This window comes from Eptesicus fuscus, chromosome 7 (genome assembly GCF_027574615.1).
Source record: "Eptesicus fuscus isolate TK198812 chromosome 7, DD_ASM_mEF_20220401, whole genome shotgun sequence".
In the NCBI taxonomy this organism is placed as follows: domain Eukaryota; kingdom Metazoa; phylum Chordata; class Mammalia; order Chiroptera; family Vespertilionidae; genus Eptesicus; species Eptesicus fuscus.
Window position 1 is genome coordinate 48712527 of NC_072479.1, and position 27321 is coordinate 48739847.

Sequence of the window (27321 nt, forward strand, 5' to 3'; positions counted from 1 at the left end):
CACATTTCTACCTTAAAAAATAAATTGGGAGACATGTGTTCATCTACACTATACAAGTAGGGAGGGTGGGAAGCAGGCAGTAATGAAATGCATTGTCTGTAAAGAACTTAATAAAACAGACTCAAAGTTAGCCTGCTTTTGATTATCATGATGCACCAGTGACAGTACATTCCTCCTCTCTGGGGTAGAAGGCTTCTACTGGTATGCCTCCCCCACCGTCTTTGGTAAGCCACTGCATGAGCCCCCCTCTCCCTGCAATTTCTCTTCTGGTTTCTTATGTCTTCATCTCAATGAAATTACATACTTGATGAAAAAGCACTGTATCAATAGCTTTAGTACTTACTGATCTTCTTTATGCCCAAATCAATGGTTTTCATATCTAGTTGCTAGGAAAGCAAGAATAAAAGGACTACTGAAACCACACAGATTATAAATGAAAGTGAGACATTTAAATAAAAGATCAGGCTACTGCTTTTTCATAGTTTAATTAAAGCTAAAGTATAGGTGAAGGAAAAGTCCTGAAAATAAGGGTTGCATTTGGGAAAATATAAAAGGTACACTTAAGTTAGATGGACAAGATAAGAGAGAAACTGCCATATAACATTTAAATTTAGTAAAAATGGTAATAAATGTACATAAATTGAATTTCAAAAGGGAAAGGTTAATCAATATTCCAGCTGGTATCTTTCTTACTCAAAACTCAAATACTGAGCTGAAGGTACTTTGGAAGCAAAGTTATTAGATTGAAGAAATCAGTAATGAGTATACCACATAGTTCACAAAGTACCGTCCCATAAAATACATGAGCTCATGTGAGCACTCAACAATCTTGTGAGGCTCTAACAGTGGGAGGTAGTACATACATTTGAGGAAAAATTATTGACTCCACCACATCATAATCATGTGAACTTGGGAGTATTATTTAACTGCTTTGTACCTTGGTTTCTCCATATGAAAAATGGGATGACTGTCCCTACCTCATAGCTATTGTGGTAAATGAGAAAACAGATATAACACTTTAATATAAAAGCCGGTCCTTGGTGAGTACTCAATAAATGCTGCTGTTATCATTATTTTTACGGGTAAAAAAAACATACTTGGAGAGATAAAAAGTCATATGATTAGTAAATAGCAAAGCTAGAAGAAGAATTCTAGAATAGATATATCTCTACTACCTTATATTACCGATGAAGATATAATTTTAGAGTATAGATTAGCCTTTTGCACATTTTTTACAGTTTATTTTTTGCAGTTGATCATGTCATTTGAATTTGACAAATTCCACTGAATTAACAACATCATTTCCAATGAAAAAACATACTTCTTTTAGTGGTAATAGTTAATTACAGGCATTAAAAAGAAATGGTCTCTATGGACAATTAGGGTGGAGACTGGAATCTAGGGCTAGAAAAAGTTAATTTTAGTGTTTTTTTTTCAACCTCATAAAAATGGAAATATAGTCTATTGGTTGGTAGAGAGCAGAAAGACTGCAAGCTTTGTAACTGCAGGGATATTTGTTTACTCTCAAGACTCTAGAAGTGATTAGTAGGTACACAAACACTGGTTTAATGAATGTTTACATTTAAAAAACCAACTTAAAACATGCCCTTAAACAGTAGGATTCACTTTGCTCTGACATGCTTTCCTTTCCATCTTTAACTATATGGTAACTATAAAGTCTAGCATATAATCAGTCACCTACCCATAAAATAGGGGATTTTTTAAATAAAAAGATTCAAAGTAAGAAATAAAAGACTAAATAAGGCCTTGAATAGCTTTATTGAAATCTGTATAAATAAACATGCACATTTCAAATGTAAACTCAAGTGAACTCAAGTGCAGACAAAATTTTAACCTCTGTCATGCAGGAGGTTAGTTTACATTTAAAAAAAGTAAAGAAAAAAGAAAAAAAAAAAAAGAAAGAAAACCACCCCTCCCTCAAAAAAAGAAAAAAAAAAAAAAAAACACACACACACAAAAAACAAAAAACAAAAAAACAAAGCAGCTTTTAAAATACCAGGATGTAAAACCAGCTTTAATATCAAGGTATAAAGCAAAGCCATGATCAACATACCTCATTTATTTTTCCTGGTCAAATGCATTTCTTAAAACTTTTAAATGCTAACATAAATAAATAATTTACCAAAATGTGCACTCACAGAGTGAACTTTTATTTACAATACACAATTTATAATCTATTGTATTTGATTAGTTCAAGTGAAGAACATTATACTTTTTGCTTTAATAACAGTAGGACACAAAGCAATTTCTCAGGTAGTCGATATGTGAAATGTGCCCCAGCATTTAGATTTTCTATTAAAGGCAGTATTGTATGCCAATTTACAATACATTCTTTTCAACTAGATCAAAGGGAAAGCAGCAAATGAAAAATGTTTCAAATGTTCACACATATTTTTGGCATCCTGGATCCTTAAATGTGGTGAACTAAAATCAAATTCAAGGTTTGTATGCTTTATATACTGTATAGGTTCTGACTCTGGAACATGCAAATGCCAATTCTCTTATAGCAAGTTACCTTCTGAGAAAAGCTGTAAGGCTATGGTGAATTCCATCAGGAACACACAAAGAAAGTTAACAGACCTACCTTTAAAGCCAATTGTCCAATAATGATTTAAAGGCCAGTATATGAAAAAAATTTCTCATCCTAAACTTGGTGTAATTATTACTATGGATAAAGAATACTATCAAGTCTGTTCTTATATTACAATAATTGGGAGAGCTAAAAGTTGCCAAATGACCAAAATATGGGGTAGAGAAAAACAGACAGCAAAAATTTTAATTTGGGACCAACACCAGATTAAAAATATGCATTTTAATACTAAGCAAGTAAAAAAGAATTTGAATGTCTAAGGAATAGATCCCAATAGCCGTAAAAAAACACATTTAACTGAAAAATGACTTCAGATGGAGCATGAAATTTAGAACCTGTTTCCACAGTAGCAATAAGATGATTTTAATGATACTACAAAAGGAAATAACTTTTTCAAGATAGTTTCTTTTATCGTGATTTGGTTTTTTAATAGGCCCACACTGATTACCAGGGATAGTTTGAAAATTTGGTTTTCCAAGGATACTACTGCAGTATTTATGCCACATTGATACTGCAGCTAAATATTATAGTAGTATATGTGGCAGCCTAATGCACATGAACTAGATTATTCAAAAACTAAGTTCAGCCATATTTTTCTTGCAGTATTATTAGAGCAAACAATGACCAACATCCACAAATTTAACATTTGTCATCAACTCACATCCAAAAAATTAAAGAAAACATAATTCATCAAAACAGCAGCAAACTTAAAAGGGATTTATTTGTGATTTCCTATATATATTTAGCTTGTAAATACAAGACTGTAAATGTATTAAGAGACAATTTCTGTTAAAGTTTTCATTGTGTTTCACTTCAAGTACTGCACAAGTTAAAATCTGATAAAGGATTTACATTCAGTTATCTGAAACTCCCCATCTCAGACGTTTGTTTAATGTGGTGGATAACTTCATTTCAATTGATACCACCAGCAAGAAAGTCTCTCTTTTATGGCTTCTAGGACTTTCATTAGTTAGTGTGCATACAATTTTCGTTTTCTATATCATTGTCATTATCATTGCTATCTTCATCACTTTCTAACGGGATGCCTGCGGCAGCTGAAGCACCTTTAGTTTCTCGGTCAAGAGGGAAAAAGCCAGTTCCACTGAAAGTGTCTTGCCTCTGGTAGAAGAGTACGTATGCTGCTTTGGACTGTTAAAACAAGCAAAGGCTGTTAAAAAGGTCATGATTCTCAAAGGTCACATTAAATATAGTATGAATTTTTACCTAGCAACCAATTTTGGTGATAAGGCATACATCAAATATAAAAAAACCACACAGTCAGATGGAAGTTACAAAAATTGATTAAACAGAAGATTACTTCTACTTATAAAAATAGAATGGTCACTGGAATTTTAACTTTTTTATTCTCTTCTAAGTTAGTTGGACAGGTGAATAAATGCAACAATATAACAGATTAATCTAGTTACTCTAATATGAAATAGAATTCTATGCCTTCTTCCCTCCTGTCTCTAAGGAGCTTCTTTCTAATACTAATCACATCATTCCATGTTTGCTGTAGAGTCTAATTTCTGTCTTAAGGCTATTGTTCCATCAACCATCACTGTGTATCCTGAAGGAGTCCTTATTTATCGGACTTCTTGACATTAAAAGTCTTCCTCAGCCAGAATGGTAGTCTAATATTTATCATTTACTCTCCTGCACACCTAAGACCCATAACTCAAGCTTATAACTTAAGCCAGTTCTTACCCCTGAACTCTAATCCGTTTAGTCCAAATACCTAAGGAGTATTCCACATAGCTATCATACAGGCACCTCAAACTTCAATGCAAATTTTCTTTCTTTAGTTCCTATTTTGGTAAATTGTAATTTTTTCCTCTTTGCATCTCTATTCATATTTGTATCTTCATTTATATCTAATCTTAATCAAGTTCTTTTAACTCTATCTGGTAAATCTCATAAATCCATTCTCCCCTTGTCTATACAGTTACTACCACTAAAGTTGACACACACTATTATATTAGTTTCAGGTGGACAATATAGTAGATTTATAAGCTTTTACTGCTTAAATTACATGACAGCCTCCCTTCTGCTGGAGGCAGAACATGGCCTTTCTGCTTTTCTCAGTGCCTTTCAATCTATCTTCTATAGTGTTCTCAGACAGATGTTAAGATGCAAATTTAATAATGTCCTATTACTTAACAATCACCCAATGCTTCTCACAGCCTTAAAAACAAAAGGGTCTAAATAAAAGAGTCACCTGTCTTAATCTGAGTTCCAAATTTAGCTAATTTCTGCCCCATATCCCTAACAAGAATCTTTTCTTTCAGTAATACTGAATTATTTGCTGTTTCCATGTTCTGTCATGCTTCCTTACTTTTGTAGGTACTGTTCTTTTTGCGTAGAATACTTTGTTTCGTTTGTCTAATTTACTCTTATTTGTACTTGCAGACTCAGGTTAAACACTACTTTCTCTAGGCAAACTTCCCTGCAGTGGTCCTGTCTCCTTTAACCCCAAATCACATACGACAGCTGCCTCCTTTCAATGCAGTCAAAATATTTAATAGCAATTATCATATATAATCGTTAATTTACTTATCTGTCATCTTTAGATTGTAAACCTCTTGAAATGATATTTGTCTTTTAACCTAGCTTAAATAGTTTTAAATATAGAAGGTACTCAAATACTTGTTGACTAAACGAAGAACCATTATTATTAAGATGCAAGGAAACATCTAATCCATCTATTATATATAAACAAAATATTTATTTGAAGGCAAGATTAGAGCAGTGTTGTCAAAGACTTTGAAAAAGGATGCAAGCTATTTCAGGATTGAAAAGTGAGAGACATGACTTGAAATCAGAAGTCTAAATATGAACCGGAAGTACAGTCAATTTAGGCATATACACATTTTAAAAAATATTAGAGTTCAAGTCTGTTCTCTATTATAGCTATAAGGAGATAAGCAACAGTACATAATATATATATATATATATATATATATATATATATATATGTTACATATACATAAAAAATAAAACATTTGTAGGGAAACAATTCAAATCTTAACTTTCTTCTTAGAATATATAAGTCATCTTTTTATCAGTCAGTATCTGCTCTGATGGGAAGCAAAACAAATGCAATATTTTGGCTCTGGCTGTAACTGATAAACTGATGCAAGTGTGACTAGATGTAGCTTCCTAATTTTTCTGCTATTTAGAAAATATTAAAGTAACAAATACATAGGGTTAATTTAAAATATATATATAAAACTTCTTTTACCTAATTATGTAATTTTGAGTTTAACTGTCATAAAGGATAAGATTTTACTTTTAAAATCATATGTATAGTAAGGCCCTTAAAGGACTTTTTTTTTTCCTACTTTAACATTCTGACTTTAAGTAGTCTAGAAATGTCTGAGCCTATTTTCTAGAGAAAATTTTTTATTATAAAAAGAAGTTATTATTTTCCTTAGAAAACTCCAATTTTCATGTTGAAAACTACCAGGAAAATTTTCACGTTGCAATTTGTACTTTTAAATTTGTTAGTGGGCAAATTTAGAAAAGAAATTTTCACTTAGGGGACAATTTTACATTTCTTTAAATCAGAGCAAGTCTCTCTTAGCTATTAGACTTGCTAGAAGACAGACTACAGTATCCCATGGGCCTTTTAAAACAGTGGTTTTCTTGATTTTCAGAAAATAAAAGACATACTTACCACAATCTGGTCTTCAGATGCAGTTGAGACACTACTGTCATCAAAGTAGTACCATTTTCCATCATCTTTATTTTTTGCAAAAGCAGTATCTAATGAAAAAATATAACCACTTCCATAACTGAAATGATTTATGGTTTCCTGGGGGAACCATTTAAACCTTAAAATCATATGAGTGAGGAACAGCTATTAAAATCATATGATAATCATCTATGTAAGGCCTATCTGTTACACATTCAACTGATTTCATTGATTAAAAGTTTTTAGAATAATTTCCTAAAATCTACATGCCTATGATACTTTTCATAAGATGAATTTATAACTTTTTTTCATCTCAAGGACAAACAGAACAGATTTGTTATTTATTTATTTTTGGATTTGTTATTTTTTTAAAATTCACAGAGTAACAATACTAATGACAACAAATGGTAATTAGCACTTATCATGTACCAGGCAGTGTGGCATGCACCTTCTATGAATTATTCATAAAGAAAGCATTATCATTATTATTGTTCCAATTTCAGAGATGGAGAAAGGGAGGCATCTTGCCCAACAGTGTAGCTGTTAGGTAGCAGAGTTAGGATTCAAAGCCAGGTCTGTCTCTGACTTCAAAGTTTGAAACTTTAACTATAATTTAAATTTTCTATGACAAAAATTTCCAACAATACTAGCCCACTAATTTATAGTGGTTATTACACTAGAATAATTTTCATTCTTTAATAAAAGTACAGAGCAAGCGAAAGGTAAAAAGTGATTAATCTGCATAAGTTTCAAAGTTTTGCTTCATCTTGAAGTTAAAAAAATTGCCCCTTCCCCATTCCATGTTTTGTATAAACTATTTAATAACTGAGGAAACAAAGTTGCAAAATGTCCCGAAAACAGTTATCTGCTGTCATAACTTCTAAAAAGTGACACTTTATAGGCCACAACTTCTAAATAATTCTGCCCATCACAAAACAAATGCATTGTTCTTCTGAGTGGAGCCTATTGTGGGCCATAAATTTGTCAATCTGAACTCACAACTGCTACCCTCAGAAATGAAAAGAAACATTGTTAGGCTCAATAAAAAGACAAAAATCTAACAATATAGTTTATAAGAGAGGCAAATCCAACAAAAAGGCACACAGAGTTTGCAAATTAAATGATAGGAAGCTAGATTAACTTTTATAATTCTGAGAAAAACAAAAGAACCTCAAATCCTGGTAAAAGAAACAAAAGAGAAAGTAGAGCTACCCATTATAAACATAAATACAATTAATAATGTAAAACAACACTCTGTAGAAGTCCCGACAAATTCCTCTCAAAAACAGAATAAGCATAAAAAATGACCAGAAATAGTAATAATTTGAATACATTTGGTAAGCATAAATTATTAGAGAAGAACTCTATGTTTAGATAGAAAAATACCTATTTTTTAAGCACACAAACATTAAGGAACAGACCATTTATTAAGCCACATGAAAGCCTTAATAAACCCTCCTATGGATTAATATAATACAGACAATGCCTGTAACAAAATAAAATTCAGAACAAAAGAAGAGTTTTATAAAAACCATGTATTTAGAAAAGCATATAGCTGAAAATATGACATTCCAAACTTAATGGGATACAGATAAAGGCAGTATTTAAAGGGAAATTTAGTACTTTTATTATAGCCTTCAAGGGGGTTGGGGGTGGGAGGTGGGAGGTGGGGGGAATGGAAAGCCAAAAGCATTCAAACTCAAAAAGCTGGGAAAGAACAACAGAGCAAACCCAAAGTAGCAAGAAGAAAAATGTACCAAAGGGAAGAGAAGAAATCAATAAGATAAAACACATACATGTAATAGATAGGAAAATTAAATAAACTGTAAAGCTAATTCTTTGAACAGAGTAATAAGAAAGACTTGAGAAGACCAATTAAAAAAAGAGAGAAAAGACAAAGGAAAAAAATAAGCTTAAGAGTACTATAAATAACTTCTAATATAAATTGGAAAACATAGATATATTTTTGGAAAAAAAGAAAATGCCACAATGTGCACTTTTTGGAAAAAGGAAACTGAATAGACTTCACAAAGCATGGCATAAATAAAAAGTTTAAGGCTGTAAAGCCCAGGTAAGAGAATTTTTACAGGTTAATTCTACTAGACTTACATGAATAGTTAATTCCTATACAATGCTAGCTGCTTCAGGAAACAGATAAAGTATCCCAGCCTGTTTTATTAGGGTAGACATTTCATTTACACATTAATTATTACAGGATGCAGTTCCACAGTGTAGCACAAATTAATTGTAACAATCCTAAATAAAATTAGTTAACCAAATCCAACAGGGTATATAAAAAATACTAAAAGATAAGTTGGATTTTCCAGGAATGCAAAGATGGTTCAATGAAAACTCTATCAACTAAAGTGTGTAGACTGGTACAACCATCCTGGAGAGCCATCAGGAAGTACTTGAATACTCATGACCCAACAATCTCACTTCTGGGTATGTAGCTCAAAATAATTCTCACAAAGGGGAGCATAAACAATAATGTTTATCAGTCTTATGGTGTCAGAATGTTAAAGGCAATTTGAATATCCATCATGAAGTAAGTAGAGAGATAAAATATGATACATGTAAGTTATGAGTGTTTAGGAGCAATGGACTACATGGACATTTCTTATATTAAGAGAAAAAGATGAGATTTATAGCACAGTACCAATCATGTCATTTAATAATGATGCATGATCTACAGGAGAACATACATTAAACACATTAGAGAGGGAAGGGAAAGGAGAATGGGGAAGGATAGTAGCCCTGAACAGACAAGTATAAAAGTATGAACTGAGTATGAATAATTTAATCCTCTATCCTGATGTCAAAAAACATTCAAAAGCAGATTTGTTCATTAATCAGTATTTATTGAACAACTACTACATGTAAGACACACCTCATATTTTCCCCTTAAGGAATAATAAATATCTTAAGGAAAAAAGTCTGGAGTTATCAAACATCATGATTTTAGCAGAAAGGTAAACTGTCAACTTACAGTGTCCTCCTCCCATCCCTCCATAGTGGTTGGAAACAGCAATCAAATTATAGCGGCAAGGACCTGCATTTGGATTAATTAGGAATTCCGACATATCCAAGTCACTGTTTTAAAGACAGATTAAATTAGTCTTATGTTCTCCCTACATGTAATGAATTCTATTCCCCTCAGTCAGTGTTGTTTGACATACACATCTCTAAAGAAATTATTAAGAGACAAATAACTTTATAAAGCAAATCATGTATATACTCCCGAGATTTGAATGTTTTGGCAAAAATTTTCTTAGGGGATGAGAATTTAAAAATTCTCCAGTGATTGTTATTCAGATTAATGTTTTTATGCTAATACATTTAATTTTTGGCACTAGGAAAAGTATTCATTGCTATTTACCTACCATCTGAGTCCTTTTTGTTTTTTGTATTTTTAAAGTCATTTTAAGAAATGAATTATTTAAAGAAAAATAAAGGGATAGCGAAAAACAACTTTCTTGGATATATTATAATAATTTAAATATATCTAACCCCCAACATTTATTCTACATTTCCTGGTTCTGATAATCTGTATATCCCAAATGGTCAACATTCTGTGAGATGTAATCAGCTATTTATTATCTGCCACTCATGAAACTGGAACATGACCATGTTATAGCTTACCATTACTTCTGGTTACACTTTTTGTACACGCCTCATTGAAAAACAATAATGATTCTAAACTTCTTTCTCTAATAGGTGCTAGATTATCATTACTTCTGGTTATGCTTGTACTTATATAGTCAAAATGCCATATTCTTAAAAACTTTGATGGCTCATAATTTTGTAAAAGAGAAAATTAGCATTTTTTGGTTCTATAATTACAAAAACATTTTCCATTTTATTTATTGTTATTATTTTTAATCCTCACCCGAGAATATGTATCCATTGATTTTTGAGAAAGAGGAAGAGAGAAGGGGGGGGGGGGAGGGAGAAGAGAGACAAGAGTGGGGGGGGGGGGGAGTAGAGAGACAGAGAGAGAGGTGAGAAACATTGATTGGTTGCTTCCCGTGCACTGTGTTTGAACCTGCAAACTGGGTATGTGCCTTGACAAGGAATCAAACCTGAGACCTTTCAGTGTATGGGATGATGCTCCAACCAACCGAACCACATCGGCCAGGGCAACATTTTAAATTTATAATCACCAATTAGAATAAGCAATCCACAGAATGTTTTTAATACTTTATCATTTATTTCCTTCCAATCACCTTTATATACCTGCCTTAAACATTTGTCTAGTTACTAACTATATCAAGTAAATTTGGTGCAGAAATATCATGGAATGTATAAAAACACTATTAATGTTCTTTAGCAAAATGGAAAAGTATGAAGTTCTTGTTGCATAATTTTGTTTCATAAAGTCCTTCCTGGAGTACATGAATGAGATACAATATTCCCTTTTTGTCCTTCTGAATTCTCAATTATATTCAGTGAAAGCTTAAAAAGAGAGGACTACAAAGATGCTATATCTCCAAACCACTTCATACCTTTCTACGAATATGATATCATACTCTGGACAATACAATAAGAAAACTGAAGGTGGGTGACACAATAATACTACTGTGTTATCCTTCTAAACAATTTCATTATTGTTTTTATATATTACTTTAATCTTTTATAAAAAGGATATTTAGGAATAATTGATGATTGATTCCTAGGAAAACAAAATCACCAAGGTCACATGAGTATCTTAGATTTATAAACAGGGACAATGAATCCATAATAATGTAATACAGAATGAGTTTTATTCTTTTTTTCTTTTCAAGTATATTTTTTTGTTCTCTGAAAAAATCTCCAAAGTAGGAATAAAAATTGTTATTGTTATGAACTGTTAGAACTACTCAAAAATACACTCAAAAACTGAGACTGTGTCCAATGCTACCTGATGCTTAAAAAAAGTTAGAGCTGTCTGATGTTTATGAAGCATAATCAAAACTTACGTGATAGGAAAATCAACTAAGGTATCCAACTTGTCTCTCATGTATCGACTATAAGAAAATCGCTTGAGATGTACCACAAGTACTGGAGGCAGGGACCATAAATCCAATTTCTTTGTGGCTTGCTGATGTTCTTTACAATTTGGGCAATACCTAAAAATGAAGGGAAGCACTTAAAGCTTGATAGAGGTAATTAAAACAATATATATTAAAAAAGTTGAAAAAGTTCTACATTTTTTTAGTGAGCAGTTATTGTGTGCCTAATATACACCAGACTGACAGGAATTCCCATTATTTTTATATTCAATACATATTCCAAATAGATTTAACTATTATTAACTAATATGTAAATAAGTATTCAAATAAATGATGAAGGCTAGGTTATTTACATTTCAGTATGCTAACTCTACTGAAATATAGGTATTAGAAAAATCTAAAAATTTCTGGGCTATAATGAAATTAATAATACCACAAAACATATTACAATTTTCCTAAAACAGTTTCTCTCAAAATGGCAGCACTGCTAAAAATTCTCAAGAAAAAGTAACTATTATGAAAAATATAGTAGTGGAATTAAAGCTTAACATTATAATACTTTTAAAGACATTTTCATCCCTCTTAATAAAATAATGTAATATAAATAAATAGTTATTATTTAAAATCTCAAAGGGAATTTGGTTATCACCTTTATAACTTGATGTACCACATACCTCAGTATAAAGCCTTAAAAAAGTTAGAAACAACTATTTAACTTTGTTTCTTACCAGGGATCTTCAGCACCTAGCTTTTCTTTTGTTGTAAAAAGCTCAATACAATCTTTTAATTTCACAAAGGGTTTTTTAGGCGGTTTATATTCCACACTTTCATGTTTTTCAAAATCCTAAAGAGAAGTATTTCTTGAGTTAAGAGAACAAATGAGACAAAACTCATTTTAGTGATACCATATTACTATGAATAGTAATGAAAAACTCGCAAACTTCCTCAAAAGAATCATAAAGCTTATTTCAGCTGAGATTTACACCACACTTCTAAATAAGTTCTATATACACACCTAAAAACAATTAAAAAGTATAAACAAAAAGCATGTTTAAAACCAATAAATATTTCCTAGTACATAACCAACCAATTTTATACTGGCAAAATAAACACATTTGGTAGAAGCAAAAAAATGCAACAAAACAGTGTGATCAAGATGGAAAATATAAAAAAGTAAAAGTGATGACTTACCTCAGCGGCATTTTCATCAAAATATCTTTTTTTCAAATCAGGATCCCAATCCAAAGCAAGAAAAGATCTTTCTAAGGTGGAAAACATATTTTTTTTCTTTAAAATTCAATATGCCTTAATGTTAAAATCAATGTATTTTAATGTTAAGACATATATGAGAATAAATAATCCTTTTTACTTTGATTAGGTGATCAGGGCAAATCACTATTTCTAAGCCATTATAGTATTTTAGGAATTAAAAAACCAAAACAAACTTAATCATAAGTCCAACCTCTATTTAATAAACATTAACATTTATTTTAGTACTAGAGGACTGGTGCACGAAATTCAGGCACGGGGCGGGGGGTGGGGTTCTTTAGCCCAGTCTGTACCCTCGGACATCCCTGTTGCAATCCGGGATGCTACATGCACTAGTGACCATACTTTTCATACAGGCGCAAGGCATCTTGCTGTTGTATGGGCAGCTACATTTTTTTGCCCTGGTTATAAAAAGTAGTACATAACATGATCCTTCTGAGGCAGTAGTATCATTTTCCCCATCTTATGGGTGGAAAAACTGAAGCAGAGCGAAGTTAAGTAATTGGCTTTGTCACACAGTTATAAGTGTCAGAATCAGGCTGACCACAAAATGTGCAAGCCAGAGTCCATGTATGTCATCGCTGCATCATCCTGTTTTTTCATGTTAGAGTAGCCTTGCCAGGTTTTAATTTTTAAATCTAAGAGACTGTTCCCAATATATAGGGTAGGGTCCCTAGGCCTGGCTGGCAATCAGGGCCGATCTACGGGGCGACTGGTGGTGGTGGTGGTGGTGTATGTGTGTGTGGAGTTGGGGGGTCTCTTGCTGGCACCTGCCTTGGCTGGTGGCCTGGCCCTGCCCACTCACTGGCCCCACCCCTCGCCATCACTGGTCACCTCCCTCTGTGGTCTATTTGCATATTAGGGTTTTATTATATAGGATACTTAGAAATTAAGGCTTTTCATTTAAGACTTTAGATAGGTAAGTAAATATCAAAATTAATGTGTTGAATTTTATAGTTTCCATCTAAAAAAATAACATGCTTTTTGCTAAAGTTTAGTTTTCAAGCCATTTTTTCACAAATACTTACCATCTAGCCTAAGCTGCCTATCATCAAATCTTATATGCCTAGTATCGTCTTTGATGTAGTTGGTATCAGTATTGCCTAAGTTGTTAAACTGGAATGTAAACAATCGTTTTTTGTGTCCCGTGAGTTGACCTTTGCAAGTTTCTTCGGTACATAATCCATTTTCAGAATCATTATCTCCTCCAACTGAATCTTCAGACTGACTATTTTCATTCTCAGAGGGAAGTTCTTGATCTTGACTTGATTCATCATCTGGCTCATCAGTTTCCATTTCACCTAATTTTAGATATTAGAAATCTTTAAATAAACTCAATGTTGCATTTAAAAATTATTAACAATAACATTATGTTTCCTAGGCTTGCTGATATCTTTTAGTTCCTTAATCCCCATCCTCTTGACTTTTCTGAGGCAATAATCCAAGTGAAGAGTTTTCACAATTTAGTAGGAAAGTCTTACTTGGTGAGCCTTCTTCATGTATACCATTTGGGCCATTCCCATTAATATTTTGGTCCTTACAGCAATGTAGGGATCCTTCAGTGTCTTCAGTTTCAGTAGATATTTTGACATATCGGCTTAAATAAAATTAGAAATTAAACAAGTTCAGTCCTATAAAGGTAAAACTTAAAGTTTTCTATTCTTTCAATAAAATAAAACAAAACTTTTAAAGGCAATAACTGGAATTCAACTCAAGATAAAGTTCCATATGTGCAACTGACTAATCATTTGTTTTGGCTGTCTTCATAAAAAGTTAATTTGTTCTTCTTGGGTTTTAACATATTTTTATATGTTAAAAGTGTGTGGTAAATAATTTCTCCACTTAAAAATTCTCAGTTAGGTTAAGTATATATATTATTGCTAAGATCATTTATAGATGTGTAACATGATCTTTATGTATGGGTTATGAGACCATAACGATTAAAGTAAGTATTTAAGAATACTAAATATGTCAGCGATAAAGGACAAAAGAAAGGGATCAAATGACATTCTTGATTACCTTAAAATTCAATTCAAGGTTTTAGGAAGACAAAGAGTGTTTGTCTTATAATACTACCAACCATGACAGTTTATCCTTTTAAATAAAACTATTTATTTGTATGAGTTCTTGAACTAGCAGTGTGTATAAAGAGATGAAACATCTGACATTCGTTATGATTTTAGAGTGTATATACATGATACATTTTTATTATTTTCTTCCAACTATTAACATTTGGTGAAAATGGCTAAAAGAATTCAAGCTTCCTGGGTGTGAAATTACCTCAGTAATGTTTTACATGATCAAGAAACAGGATTAGACTATACTTTGATTTTTAAATTGCTACCTAGCTAAACAAACTAGAGATAATACAGACTTATCAAATGTACTATGCACCTTTTCTTTCTCTAGCTATTTATTTATTTTATCTAATGCAGAATTATCTGACACTTACCACATTCTCAAAAGTAGGAGATTATAGAGTTTATCTTCAGTATTGTTTCGTGGTACAGCCATAAGAAAAGGCTGACCAAAAAGTGAAGATCCAGTATGGTGGGTGTAACTTGAGTGTCTAAACTTTTCTCGTAGGCAAACAGGAATAATCACATGCTCTGTATCTTCTGTTCTATTAATGTTAATTTCAAACCTATAAAGACAAAGCTGAAAATAAATTCTGAAAACTTTTGTTATTCTTTTGAATATTTTCTCAAATGATGTTTTGCAAAATGAATTTTATACTTACACATAAATATCATCTCGCTCCATAATACTACTAAGATTTTCATCCGTTGTGAATATTCTGTGAAATCTATGATTGTATATATCAGTAACTATCATCTAAAAAAAAAAAAATTTCTATTGAGCTGGTTTTACAACACTGCAAAAATAAACTCCAACTAACATTCTTCAAACCCAGAATCATCTTACCTTATCTGCAGGTACTCCTGATAAAGCAGACAATGCTGTACAAAGATCAAGTATGTTTCCAATTTTGGGGACAATCACTTTGTACTAAGAAACAAGAAAAATTTTAATGAATTTATTACTTTGCAAAATATATTCAATAGGTAAGACCAATGTCATGTTTGCTTCCTCACATTCTCTTGGCATTTGGCTCACAGTGTCTCCAATATAACATCATCCCGGGTGACAATATCCATATGATATCTTAAAACTCTTAACAGGGATACTGTCTAAGTATACTTACTTGTCGAACTGGAAACTCATTATTTCCTATTCTTGGCCTATTCTGAATTTTTCCCCAGTTTACTAGCTCCCTGTCTTCAGACCCTTCCATCTAGACCTCACATGATTCCTCACTTCAACTACTCCATTGCAAAACCTTTAGTTATTTGTTATTCAGTTTTATTCTTGCTATACTTTCTTAGAGAGCTATTCACATAGACTGGAGAAAACTGCCCAACTTTAAAGATTGGTACACTACAAATTCATTGCCCTATCTCAACTGGTTCCTCAGCGCTAGCCAGAAGTCTGTGTATATCCCTTATTTACTTATTCTCTCAGTAACTACTTAAAATCTTCAGCATTCCTTAGGCTTTCTATTTTACCACTTCTCCCTTCATTATCTGGAGAAAATTAGATGCTACTGGAGAAGAAACCTCCAACTTGCTTTCCCCCTACAAACTTGAGTCCTTTTCTGTCTCACTCAACACATGCAAAGAGAATCAGGTGTTGTTCTTCCAACTCAAGACTAACCCTACCTTCTATGCTCTGAATCCCATGCTCTGCTGCTTCCTCTGGAACCTAAGCTCAGCAATTTCCTTTATTTCATTTTATTGTGAGTAGTACACAAACACTGGACTATATACACATCTCTAAAAAAATCAGAACGAAATAGTCCCTCATTGTTTTCCCCGATTTAAAAAAAAACCAACCAACCAAACAAAAAACCCCCAAAAAACCCCAAAACCAAAAACACCTTGTTAAAAGCAGTGTCTACACCAGTGATGGCGAACCTATGACACACGTGTCAGCACTGACACGCGTAGCCATTTCTGATGACACGCGGCTGCTGAGGCGGCCGCATGCCGAGGATGAAACATTTGCTGCTCCTGAGGATGAAACATTTGCGAAATAATGTTTTTTCCTCAAAATAACACACTACCCGAGTTATGCTCAGTTTTTTGGCGAAGTTTGACACACCAAGCTCAAAAGGTTGCCCATCACTGGTCTACACCGACTATCATAACATCCTCACCTCCCATTCACTTATCAACCAATCCACTGTGGCTTCTGTCTTCACCTCTTTTTTTTTTTTATCCAGTTACAAATGTTGTCAATACTATCATACAACCAAGACTTTTTCAGTCCATATATTATTGACTTCCCTAGCATGACTGCTGAATACGCCCTCCATTAACTACTTTTCCCTACACTACTACTTTAAAAAAAAAATTTATTGTTGAGATTACAGATATCCCTCTTTCCCCCCATTACCCCCTCCAACTGGTTCCAGCCCTGCCCCAGGCCTTCGCCACCCTATTGTCTGTGTCCATAGGTAATGCATATATGCATAAAATATGTTTAACCTCTTTCCGCCCCCACCCCCCCTTCCCTCTGAGAATCATCAGGCTGTTCCATTTCCATGCCTCTGATTCTATTTTATTCACCAGTTTATTCTGTTCATCAGATTTCTTATTCGTTTATTTTGATTTTTAGATTTTATTGATAGGTATGTATTTGTTGCCATTTTATTGTTCATATTTTTTTTATCTTCTTCCTCTTCCTCTTCTTACAGAATACCCTTCAGCATTTCATATAATACTGGTTTGGAAGTAATGAACTCCTTTGCTTTTTCTTGTTTGTGAAGCTATCTGACCTTCAGTTTTAAATGACAGCTTTGCTGGGTAGAGGAAACTTGGTGGTAGGTCCTTGCTATTCATCACTTTGAGTATTTTTTGCCACTCCCTTCTGGCCTGCATAGTTTCTAGTTAATAAATCAGCTGACAGATATTTGGGCATTCCCTTGTAGGTAATTAACTGCTTTTCTCTTGCTGCTTTTAAGATTCTTTGTCTTTAGCCCTTGGCATTTTAATTATGATGTGTCTTGGTGTGGTCCTCTTTGGGTTCCTTTTGTTTGGGACTCTGTGCTTCCTGAACTTATAAGTTTATTTATTCCACCAGGTAGGGGAAGTTTTCTGTTATTATTTCTTCAAATAGGTTTTCAGTATCTTGCTCTTTCTTCTTCTGGCACCCCCGAAACGCAGACGTTGGTACGCTTGAAGTTGCTCCAAAGGCTCCTTACACTATCTTCATATTTCTGGATACTTTTTTCTTTTTGCTCTTCTGGTTGGGTTTTTTGCTTCCTCAGATTTTAAATCGTTGACTTGATTATCAGAATCCTCTACTCTACTGTTGAATCCCTGTATATTATTCTTTATTTCAGTCAGTGTATGCTTAATTTCTGACTGGTCCTTTACATTTTTTTGGAGGTTTCTAGAATATTTTTGAGTAATCTAATAACCATGGTTTTGAACTCTATATCCAGTATTTTGCCTTCTTCCACTTGTGATGTTTGTCTCCGCATTTTGGCTGCTTTCCTGTGTTTGTTTCTATGTATTGGATAGAGCTATGTCTCCTAGAATTGGTAGAGTGGCCTTGTGTAGTAGGTGTTCTATAGGGCCCAGTGGCTTAGCCAGTCTGAGCTGGGAGCTCTATCTAGGTGCACCCCTTTGTGGGCTGTGAGCACGGTCTTATTGTAATTGAGACTTGTTGTTGGTGTCACTGGGAGGAATTGACCTCCAGGCCAATTGGCTATGAGGACCAGTTGTGACTACAGTGGGAGAGCTGCTGTGCAGGAGACACCTCTATAGAGCAGGACTTGCTTCAGTGGGGCGTTGGTGCTTACTGAGTCTGCCCCTTGAGTGTGTCGCTTATGGATATGTAGAGTTGTAATCTGGTATGGACTGACACTGAACACTGGCTCTTGGGTCTCCAGGGAGATACAAAGTCAGCCATTGTCTGGGGCCACCCACCAGGAGTTACAGAGAGATCTGCAGATTCCTCCTCTTTGTATCAGGTTTGGAAGTATGCAGAAGAGGCCCAGATATGAAGCAAAGCAGGCTGGTGTTGGTGCCGGATTTGGGGCATTTTATTGATAGGTTTGGGGCTCCCGGACCCAGCTGCAGCTTGTTTGAGAGATTTTAGCCTGAGCAAGGACAGGCTATTTATATGCAAAAGCTGCTGCACACAGCTTGGGTGGGGTTGTAAATTGGATGAGGCAGGGTCTTAGAGAATCACCAGGGCGGAGCAAACAGAAATGGCTACAACCAGGGAGGTCCCAGCATAGGAACAATGAACCCTGGGAGCACCTCCATCTGGGAGAAAGCTGCCCTTGAGTTCCTGCCCCGATGCTATACAATCTAGTTCCGCCTCGTCCTGGTGCTGGAACTCAGAGGAAGCAGGACCTTGCAAGTTCAATTCATGCTGCCAGCCTTTTAAGAGGAACAGCTGGGTCTCCAGCAGCCTCTGTGTCACTGAGCCCCAATTAGCACTGGTTTTTATAGTCCATAATTCTTACTGCTCATAGGGACTTCTTTTCCCAGATCTGGGACCCTGGAGTAGGGGTCTGGGACCCCTTGCTCCTTCAAGTGGCCTCCTCAGAGATGATCTCCCTTCTGATTAAAAAAGCGGCACACACGGGTGCTGGACCAGCTCGTTCCTCGCTTCTGCACCTCCTACCAGTCTCAGTGTACTTTCTTTTTTACTTCTCTAGTTGTAGGTCTTCCATTCAGCCAACTTTCCAGCAGTTCTGAATAAAGGTTGTTCTGTATTTTAGTTGTAATTTTGATGTGGTTGTGGGAGGCGGTGAGTACAGGAGTTTACCTACGCCGCCATCTTCCTCCTCTCCTATACTACTACTTCTTATTCTTTTCTACTTCCCTGGTTACACCTTCTTTTGAGGCTCTCCTCTAATGTCCTTTGATAAGAAAAAGCCTTTGAGAATTTTGTTTTTACATGACAAATAATGATACTTTGCACATCCCTCATGCTTTCAAGTTTATAAAAAGTTGTACTAATTTTTGAAATAGTTAGCTTATATAATCTTACATAAACAAACTTATTATTATTAGATTGTTCTTGAGACATAAGAACTCAATACTAATTTTTAATAAAAATAGCAAAAGCAAAAAAAAAAATCATTACTTACCTGAATAGGTTTGGTAAGTGGATCCATTCTAACTAAATAAACTTCCAAGGTACGTTCTTTTTTCATGGGCAATGGAAGTGTCAAGTAACAAAAAGGATCAAATGTTACTGAAATCTTATCACACTTAGGACAAACTAGAGTAGATTTGAAAAGGCCATGAAATATATCTACTATGATAGAATCATTTCTTTTTAAATGGTTTTCCCAGGCTTCTTCAGCAACTACCTATAAGAAAAACAGACACATATTACACAGAGATACTATATTATTAAAACAATGGTGACAATAACATAATTAAATTTACCTTATCTGCCCTTCCATCAGCATCTTTTAATTGTATATATGGTTTTTTCCTAATTCTATTCAAATCCTCATGTAGTCCATCTAACAGGAAAGCTAATAGTTCTTGACAGTCCTGCTGCTGGTATCCAGAGAACTGTGGTGCAAAACGTCCTACCTGTGTCTGTAAGAAAAGCAAAAGTATAAAATCAGTTCTAGGGACAAGATTGATTAAAAAAAAAATACATAGCTAATTCTTATTATTCATGGATTTCTATTTGTGAATTCATCCACTTGCAAAAATTTATTTAAACCCAAATCATCTATGGACACTTTTTTTTAAATCATTTGCAAATATGATAATTACACATAGAAATACATATAATTACATATCTAAAATATTTTAAAATAACTAGTCTATAAAACAGAAATGTTGATCTGAAGAAAGAACAAGGAGGAAATATGGTAAAGTTTTGTAAAAAGAATTACTAAAATTCAAGATTTCTGGGTCACTAGAAAAAATTACATAGTTCTCATTTTGTTTCTGTGTGTAAAAAGAGGATGAAATCTCATATAGATAACGGGAATATGCATGTTCACATATAATGTTCTTATTCTTTGCAGTACTAAGTATTTCTTTGATGAGACTAAAAAGAAATGTGAAAAAAGAGTCAGATATAAAAAGCCTATTTACACAGCAATTTTTAACAAAATGAAACTCATGAAACTAAACGTGGGAAAGGATTGGGAACTGGTTTGTCCAAGGTTTAGAAAGTTAAATGCCAGAGACTTTTTTATTGTTGTTTTTTAGTTTTAAAGAACTATTATACAGATAATAAAATGTTGCCTACATGTCCTATGTAACTGTCATTCAAGATGTTTGTATAAAAATGGTTGAAAACTGTTTAATTAAAAAAAAATTTTAGTAACAAACTAAACTACTTTAGATTGTATTGATTCTAAGAAGTCACTACTTTATAAATTAGAATAAATTTAGAAGTTTAAGAATTACACATAAAATTTCATTATATCATTACTTTCCTCCCCACCCCTCAGAGCCTTTAAAGATATTTTTAAATTAATCACTTGTCCCATCCCCCCCCAGCTTGAAAATTTAATACCAGAAATAATACTCTTTATTTATGGTGCTGTGTGTCCCTTTGCAAGGCTACAAACCATTATAATAGCCATGAGAACCAATTTTTGTCCTCTAGGAGTGGAGATAGCCCTCATTGAAAATGTATGTACTATACTAACCTTAAAAGCTCTTGGTGTGACATAGCTAAATTTTCCAGACCACATTTGCTTGATCAATTCAGCATAAGATTTAGCTATTTCACCTCTCATTCCTAAGGGATTGTCAAAATTCAATTCTTCTTGATACTTGTCATTGAGGAAATATTCAGTAAGCGGAGGTGTGTTGCTCAAACACTGCAAAGAATAAAATATATTTTCAAGTTAAAGTAACCACACATGTTAAACATATTAAACATGAAGAAAGAAACAAACTGATTTGCTACAACATATAGAGAAAATTTTAAATGATGGCCTCTTGCACCGATAAATAACTGGTTAAATAAACACTCAAAATACGCACTCAAATATTCATTTCCCAAATTTCAAATCAATTTCTTATAATAAATGATAATGCTAATATTTGTTGCTGTAAAATCTGCATTAATTTTAACCACAGCAAACTACCTTGTTAACTGGGAGGGTAGCTCAGACTTTTCTTTCCTTCTTTTACTTGATTGGTAGATATTATGGCTTGTCTACTCATCCCAGGCACCTGCAAATTAGCCTGAGTAGGTAAAAACTGAGATAGAGTGCAAGCACAAAATTAACTTAAAAGAGTATTTACTGATTTCATTGTCAATTCCTTATCACGAAAGAGCAGGCTTTAAATTTTTCATTTGGTCAGACATTTTTAGCTGGAATAATACTGATTAAATGAGTCTGAAAAAAAAAGTTAATGTGAACTTTTTTTTTTAGTTATGTGAACTCTGGATAAGTGTGTTTTTACTTCTTCAAGCTCTTCTTCAATATCATAACAATCAAATTTTCCTCTATGGCAAGATTAAAAAAAATATGAATAAGTTACTTCTCCAACTATTTTCTATTTTGAATTAAATAATTCAGGATTTAAAATAAAAAGCTGAAATATAATTTTTGCACAATATTTTATCTCAGGATGGAATAATTTTAAGCTGATAATACCATATAATATGAACCCACTATAACTTTATTGATTAGAGGCCTAGAGTATTAAGAATATATAATGAATGACACAGACATATAGGTAACTTTTTTTTTTTTCTGAAGATATTTTTCTTGGAGGAAAGTGGCAAAGTGCTTTAAGTGAAGCTGGTGGTATGTAAAGTAGTGGGAAATCCACTCTTTTTAAAAAATATATATTTTATTGATTTTTTACAAAGAGGAAAGGAGAGGGAGAGTTAGAAACATTGATGAGAGAGAAAAACATCAATCAGCTGCCTCCTGCACACCCCCCACTGGGGATGTGCTCGCAACCAAGGTACATGCCCTTGACAGGAATTGAACCCGGGATCCTTGAGTCCACAGGCCGACGCTCTATCCACTGAGCCAAACTGGCTAGGGCTAGAAATCCACTCTTATGAGAACTTAGATTTATATGAATAGAAGTCAAAGTTTTTCAAAGCTTGCTCACCACTCATTTGGGTTAACTTAGTCTTGATAGCTATGAAAGGTCCAGACTACTGGATTCATGGTGATAACTTGGATGCTATAATCTATGACTATATACATGTACTGTTCGGCTAAAACCCCAAAATTAGGCATATTCAATCAAAAATAAATAAGTTATGGTATTCTACTTTGTGGTTTCAATTATAAATCAAACTGTGTTTACTTAAGTAACCATAATATCTATGTTGGGAAGTTTTTTATATAATAAAGATAATACTGTCCAAATTGGTAGTCTAGCCCCCATGTCAAGGCAAAAGGAGTGACTGCCTATACCATCATGGAATTTGTTATATTAATTCTTAGGCAATGAAAACCATATAAACAGTTAAAAATATTTGGGGTTGGCTATATAAGCTTTAGAATCATTAATATGCCATTTTCAGCAGAAATTTTTTTTTATATAAGCAAAAAGATAGAGGTAGGTTACAATGCAAGAGGCAATTAGGGAAAGGATCCCTTTCTACCTTTCTGCTTAACTCTTTTTAAATGTCAACCTTTCATAATGTTACACACCTTCTGAGTTTCATTTTCTCTTTTCCTTTAGATGGTCCTTTTAATTATAAACCAAGCACTGGAGTTAGGGCGAGGCAACCAAGACTATACCATGGCTATACAGAATAAAGCCATCACTTAGTAGTATCATCTGAGTTAGTATAAATAGAATCAACACTAGTCATTGAGGCAAAGGGGAAGTCAGACAACATTTCCAGCAATTATCAATTAGTTTTCAATTCCTTATATCTGACCACAACTCAGGGTTGTACTAAGAATATTCCACTACTGTCTGTAGTACAGTTAGTTATACAAAGAACCTAATTTATGGCTTTATGAAACACCTCAAATAACCAAGTTGTGCAAACATAAATTTCTGAATATTGTTTGTACTTAATTATTCACATATATCCTTATCTTCCAAATATAACTGAAAATTTCTTAGTTTACTAATAGCATCAGAGTGATCTTCTATACATGTTCCTTGCTATAAATTCTTTAATAGCAATTTCAGATTAAAGTCTTAGATCTCTAAAAGAGTCTATCTTTTGCCCACCCATGTAGCCTCATCCCTTACCAATACCTTTTTTAAAAAAAACTCCATCCCAGCCTTACTTGATTACTTGTGGTTCCGTGACCTCCTTGCATTCTCTCTGTAAGTTTGCGACATTACTCCAGCTATGTAAAATGTTCCTTCTTTGCCTTACTTCTACTAAACCATCAAGATTCAAAAATCCTGCCCAACTGGGTGGCTCAATGATTGAGCATCAACCTATGAACGAGGAGGTCACGGTTCAATTCCCAGTCAGGGCACATGTCTGGGTTGTGGGCTCGATGCCCAGTGTGGGGCATGCAGGAGGCAAGCAATCAATGATTCTGTCTCATCATTGATGTTTCTATCTTTCTCTCCCTCTCTTTTCCTCTCTGAAATTAAAGTATATTAAAAAAAAAAAGATTTAGGAATCCTGTCTGGGAAGCCTTCCCTGACTCCCTTACATTGTTTCCTAATAGATGTTTCCACAGTGCTTAGCACTCACTTTATTACTTCACTTATTTTATGACATATTGTACCTTTAATTTTTAGTTTGTCTGTCTTGCCGAATGGATTGAGACCTCCATGACAGGAGGAATCATGATACACTTCATATCTCCAGCACTGAGCACCCATGTCACTTGGCACTTAGTACGCCTACAATAAACGTATGCTTAATAAAAATGTTTTTGCCTAGCCCGGCCAGTGTGGCTCAATGGTTGAGCTTTGACCCATGAACCAGGAGGTCACAGTTTGATTCCCACTCAGGGTACAGGCCCAGGTTGTAGGCTTGATCCCCAGTAGAGGTGTTCAGGAGGCAGCTGATCAATGATTCTGTCTCAACATTGATGTCTCTGTCTCTGTCTCTCTCTGTCCCTGTCTCTCTCTCTCTCTCCCCCTTTCTCTGAAATTAATAAAAATACTTAAAAAAAAGTTTTTGCCTATGTTTACTAATGTATTTATGCTCTTTTAAGAAAAAACTCCTTTCACTGTTTGGCACAGAGTACTCAAATTTTTGTTGAAAAAAAATTACTAATTGAGGCAAAAATATATTTGCTTATAATATATAATACCAAATTTCTCCAAGCACTTGTACTTGAATACTAAAATCAAAAGAAGAACCACCACCTATTACACCCCTTTGTCTGATTTTCATTTAGTTCACTATCTGCAGTGTGTCTCTGAATGGATTTTTAAAAAGTCCCTGACACAGAGACCAGTGCTCATTTTCATAGTGACACATATCAGTTTGTAACTGAATATAATTCAATGTCAACAAATTAAACAACAAACACAGTTTTAAAGATAAGTAACTGCCTGTCAAGATATCATAACCAATATATTTTGAGATAAACCTTATATTTAAACCATTAAGTCCTAAATGGCCCCCCCAAAACATACTATTCGTTGAACATGTTTTAAGAAACTCACAAGCTAGATTTTCTAAAAAATTGTGTAAACACATATATAAATACAGAAATTCAATAGCCAGTTTAATTGTTCTAATGCACAATATAATAATAGTTTAAAAACTAAACTGATGTCAGACTTTTCTACCTCATCCTGAAAATACCATGCTTTTCTACTTAAAAATAACATTATTCTAGGAGTCACTATATTCTTGACATAGTATAAAAACCAATTAAAATATTAAGTTCTTATAACTTCTGATATAAATTTCAAGGCATAACTGTAATAGAGGTAAAACAATTAAAATATTTTCATACTCCAGATGATATCAGTATTAAGTGCCATCACTCTGATTGAAGAAAGAAGACAGTTTCTTAAAGTTGGTCAGGCAGCTTGATTTGTGATTTATGCAACTCATTATTCAATATGAGGCTATTTTAGAAAAATAAACATCTTTGACAAATATAAGAAAATTTGATACATGGACTGGCACCAGTAAATGTATTTTTAAAATAATTTTCATTAGTTCAATAATAAAAATCAAAACCAGAGTTCTGAAGCATCTCTCTCAAAAGTTCTACTACAAAAAAATATCACTTTCCTATCTGGTTAGTTCTGTTCCTAAAACAATTCCTTTCTTAAGACACACATGTATTAAGATTCATACAAGTGCTGACATAGGAAATTTCCTTCTTAACTTGTAAGATACTTTACTGAGTAATGTAATATGGATTAGAAGTCACACACAACGTATGTTGTGCCTATGTAGATACATCTCTTACTTTCAAGGATTCTTAAACTGTAAAATAGAACAAACTCATCCTTCCATAATATACTTGGTTTTTCTTAGCAAAATAGTATATGAATGTTTCATAAGAACAAAAGAAATTATAGAGACAGTATTAATATTCTATTTTTGTGGTTATTTAGGAGTTTTATGACACTCTACCAGTCACTTGCCATTTTGAACTTTACCTCTCTTAATTTGATTTCAACTGTCTGACATTGACATATGCTAATACTTCAATATTTCAGGGAGAACTATCTCTTACAATTAATCACCAAAAAATGAGGTCAATATATGAAGTAATGTGCTTGATCATTCAATATATTACCTTAAGTCACATTTTGTTTACATCATAAGTGTGCCTAGAGTTGGTCCTAAAATTGAGAATTCTGTCAAATACCATGTTAAAAATAAAGCAATAATGAGAATAAAGAAAAATATTATGTACCAGTATTTACAATTCTTAATGCAAAAGAGAAAAAGTGAAAGATTTACATTAATGATGAGTCAAATGTACTCATTAACTAGGCTAAATATTTCTTTATTTAAATATATTTTATGATCCTTAGGCAAGTTAAAGTGTGCAAAATTGACAAGAGCATTTAAAGACCTAAGGATTAAAAAACTACATTTCATATTATTTGGTAAGCTTTGGGTATTCATTAATTTAGCCTTTGTGATATAACGACTAGCTGCCTAAATAGAAGGTTTTGAGACATAAGCTGTTATAAAAAGTTGTTGATTCATAAGGAATGATGAAAATGGCCGGTGTATGTGTAAGTCAATCATTTTGTGAGCAGACAGTACTGCTAAGTATTTATTCCTCAAAGTGGCTTTGTGGTTCTCTATTTATGCTTACATATGCATTTAAAATGAAAACTACGAGTAATAAGAGTATTCTTGAATGTAAATCTGAATTAGGATCTTAAGACATATTCTTAGGTTTAATGATTTAAACTGAGCCTTAGCGTGTACTCCTCCCTTCTTAGAATATCCTTCCCCTGTAAGATTACTATTTATTCTTTAACACTCAGCACCTCTTACAAACATTACATCTTCCTTAGCACCTCAAGGAAGAACAATAATACTCTTTCCTCTGGGCTAACTCTATACCTTGAACTCAATTATATTAAACTTGAGAGCAGAGTACATGTCTTATTCTCCTTTGTACCTCAGAGTCTAGCACAATGCCTGGCACATACCTCAATAAAGTGTATTGATTGAATGAAAACCTGTATGGTAGAAAGATCAGAAGCAGTCCTTACAGAGATTGAGAGTAGAAGGAAAACACTTGACTAAAGAAATCTGAATTGCACCCTGTTATATAATATAACCTGTCTAAAAGTCCTACAACTCAAAAATAA

General features: G+C 33.5%; 1 protein-coding gene across 6 annotated transcripts in view; it reads right to left on the bottom strand.

Annotated features, from left to right (window-relative positions):
* Positions 1-3297: 3297 nt before the first annotated feature.
* The window catches only part of USP15 (ubiquitin specific peptidase 15), a 123085-nt gene continuing 99061 nt past the window's right edge, over positions 3298-27321 (bottom strand). For 4 of the 6 annotated variants that reach the window (XM_008148737.3, XM_008148735.3, XM_054718913.1 and 1 more), the window contains 14 exons: positions 21270-21443; positions 20038-20196; positions 19734-19958; positions 15491-15574; positions 15306-15400; positions 15018-15209; positions 14047-14162; positions 13594-13866; positions 12488-12558; positions 12025-12140; positions 11264-11413; positions 9295-9398; positions 6288-6376; positions 3298-3760 (listed from right to left, as the gene is read on the bottom strand). In XM_008148737.3, coding sequence (XP_008146959.1) covers positions 3578-3760; positions 6288-6376; positions 9295-9398; positions 11264-11413; positions 12025-12140; positions 12488-12558; positions 13594-13866; positions 14047-14162; positions 15018-15209; positions 15306-15400; positions 15491-15574; positions 19734-19958; positions 20038-20196; positions 21270-21443 — 2031 coding nt within the window. In that variant the 3' untranslated portion in view covers positions 3298-3577. Of the gene's footprint in view, positions 3780-6287; positions 6377-9294; positions 9399-11263; positions 11414-12024; positions 12141-12487; positions 12559-13593; positions 13867-14046; positions 14163-15017; positions 15210-15305; positions 15401-15490; positions 15575-19733; positions 19959-20037; positions 20197-21269; positions 21444-21713; positions 21802-27321 lie in introns of all 6 variants that reach the window. The other 2 variants (XM_054718915.1, XM_054718912.1) reach the window with 2 other exon arrangements.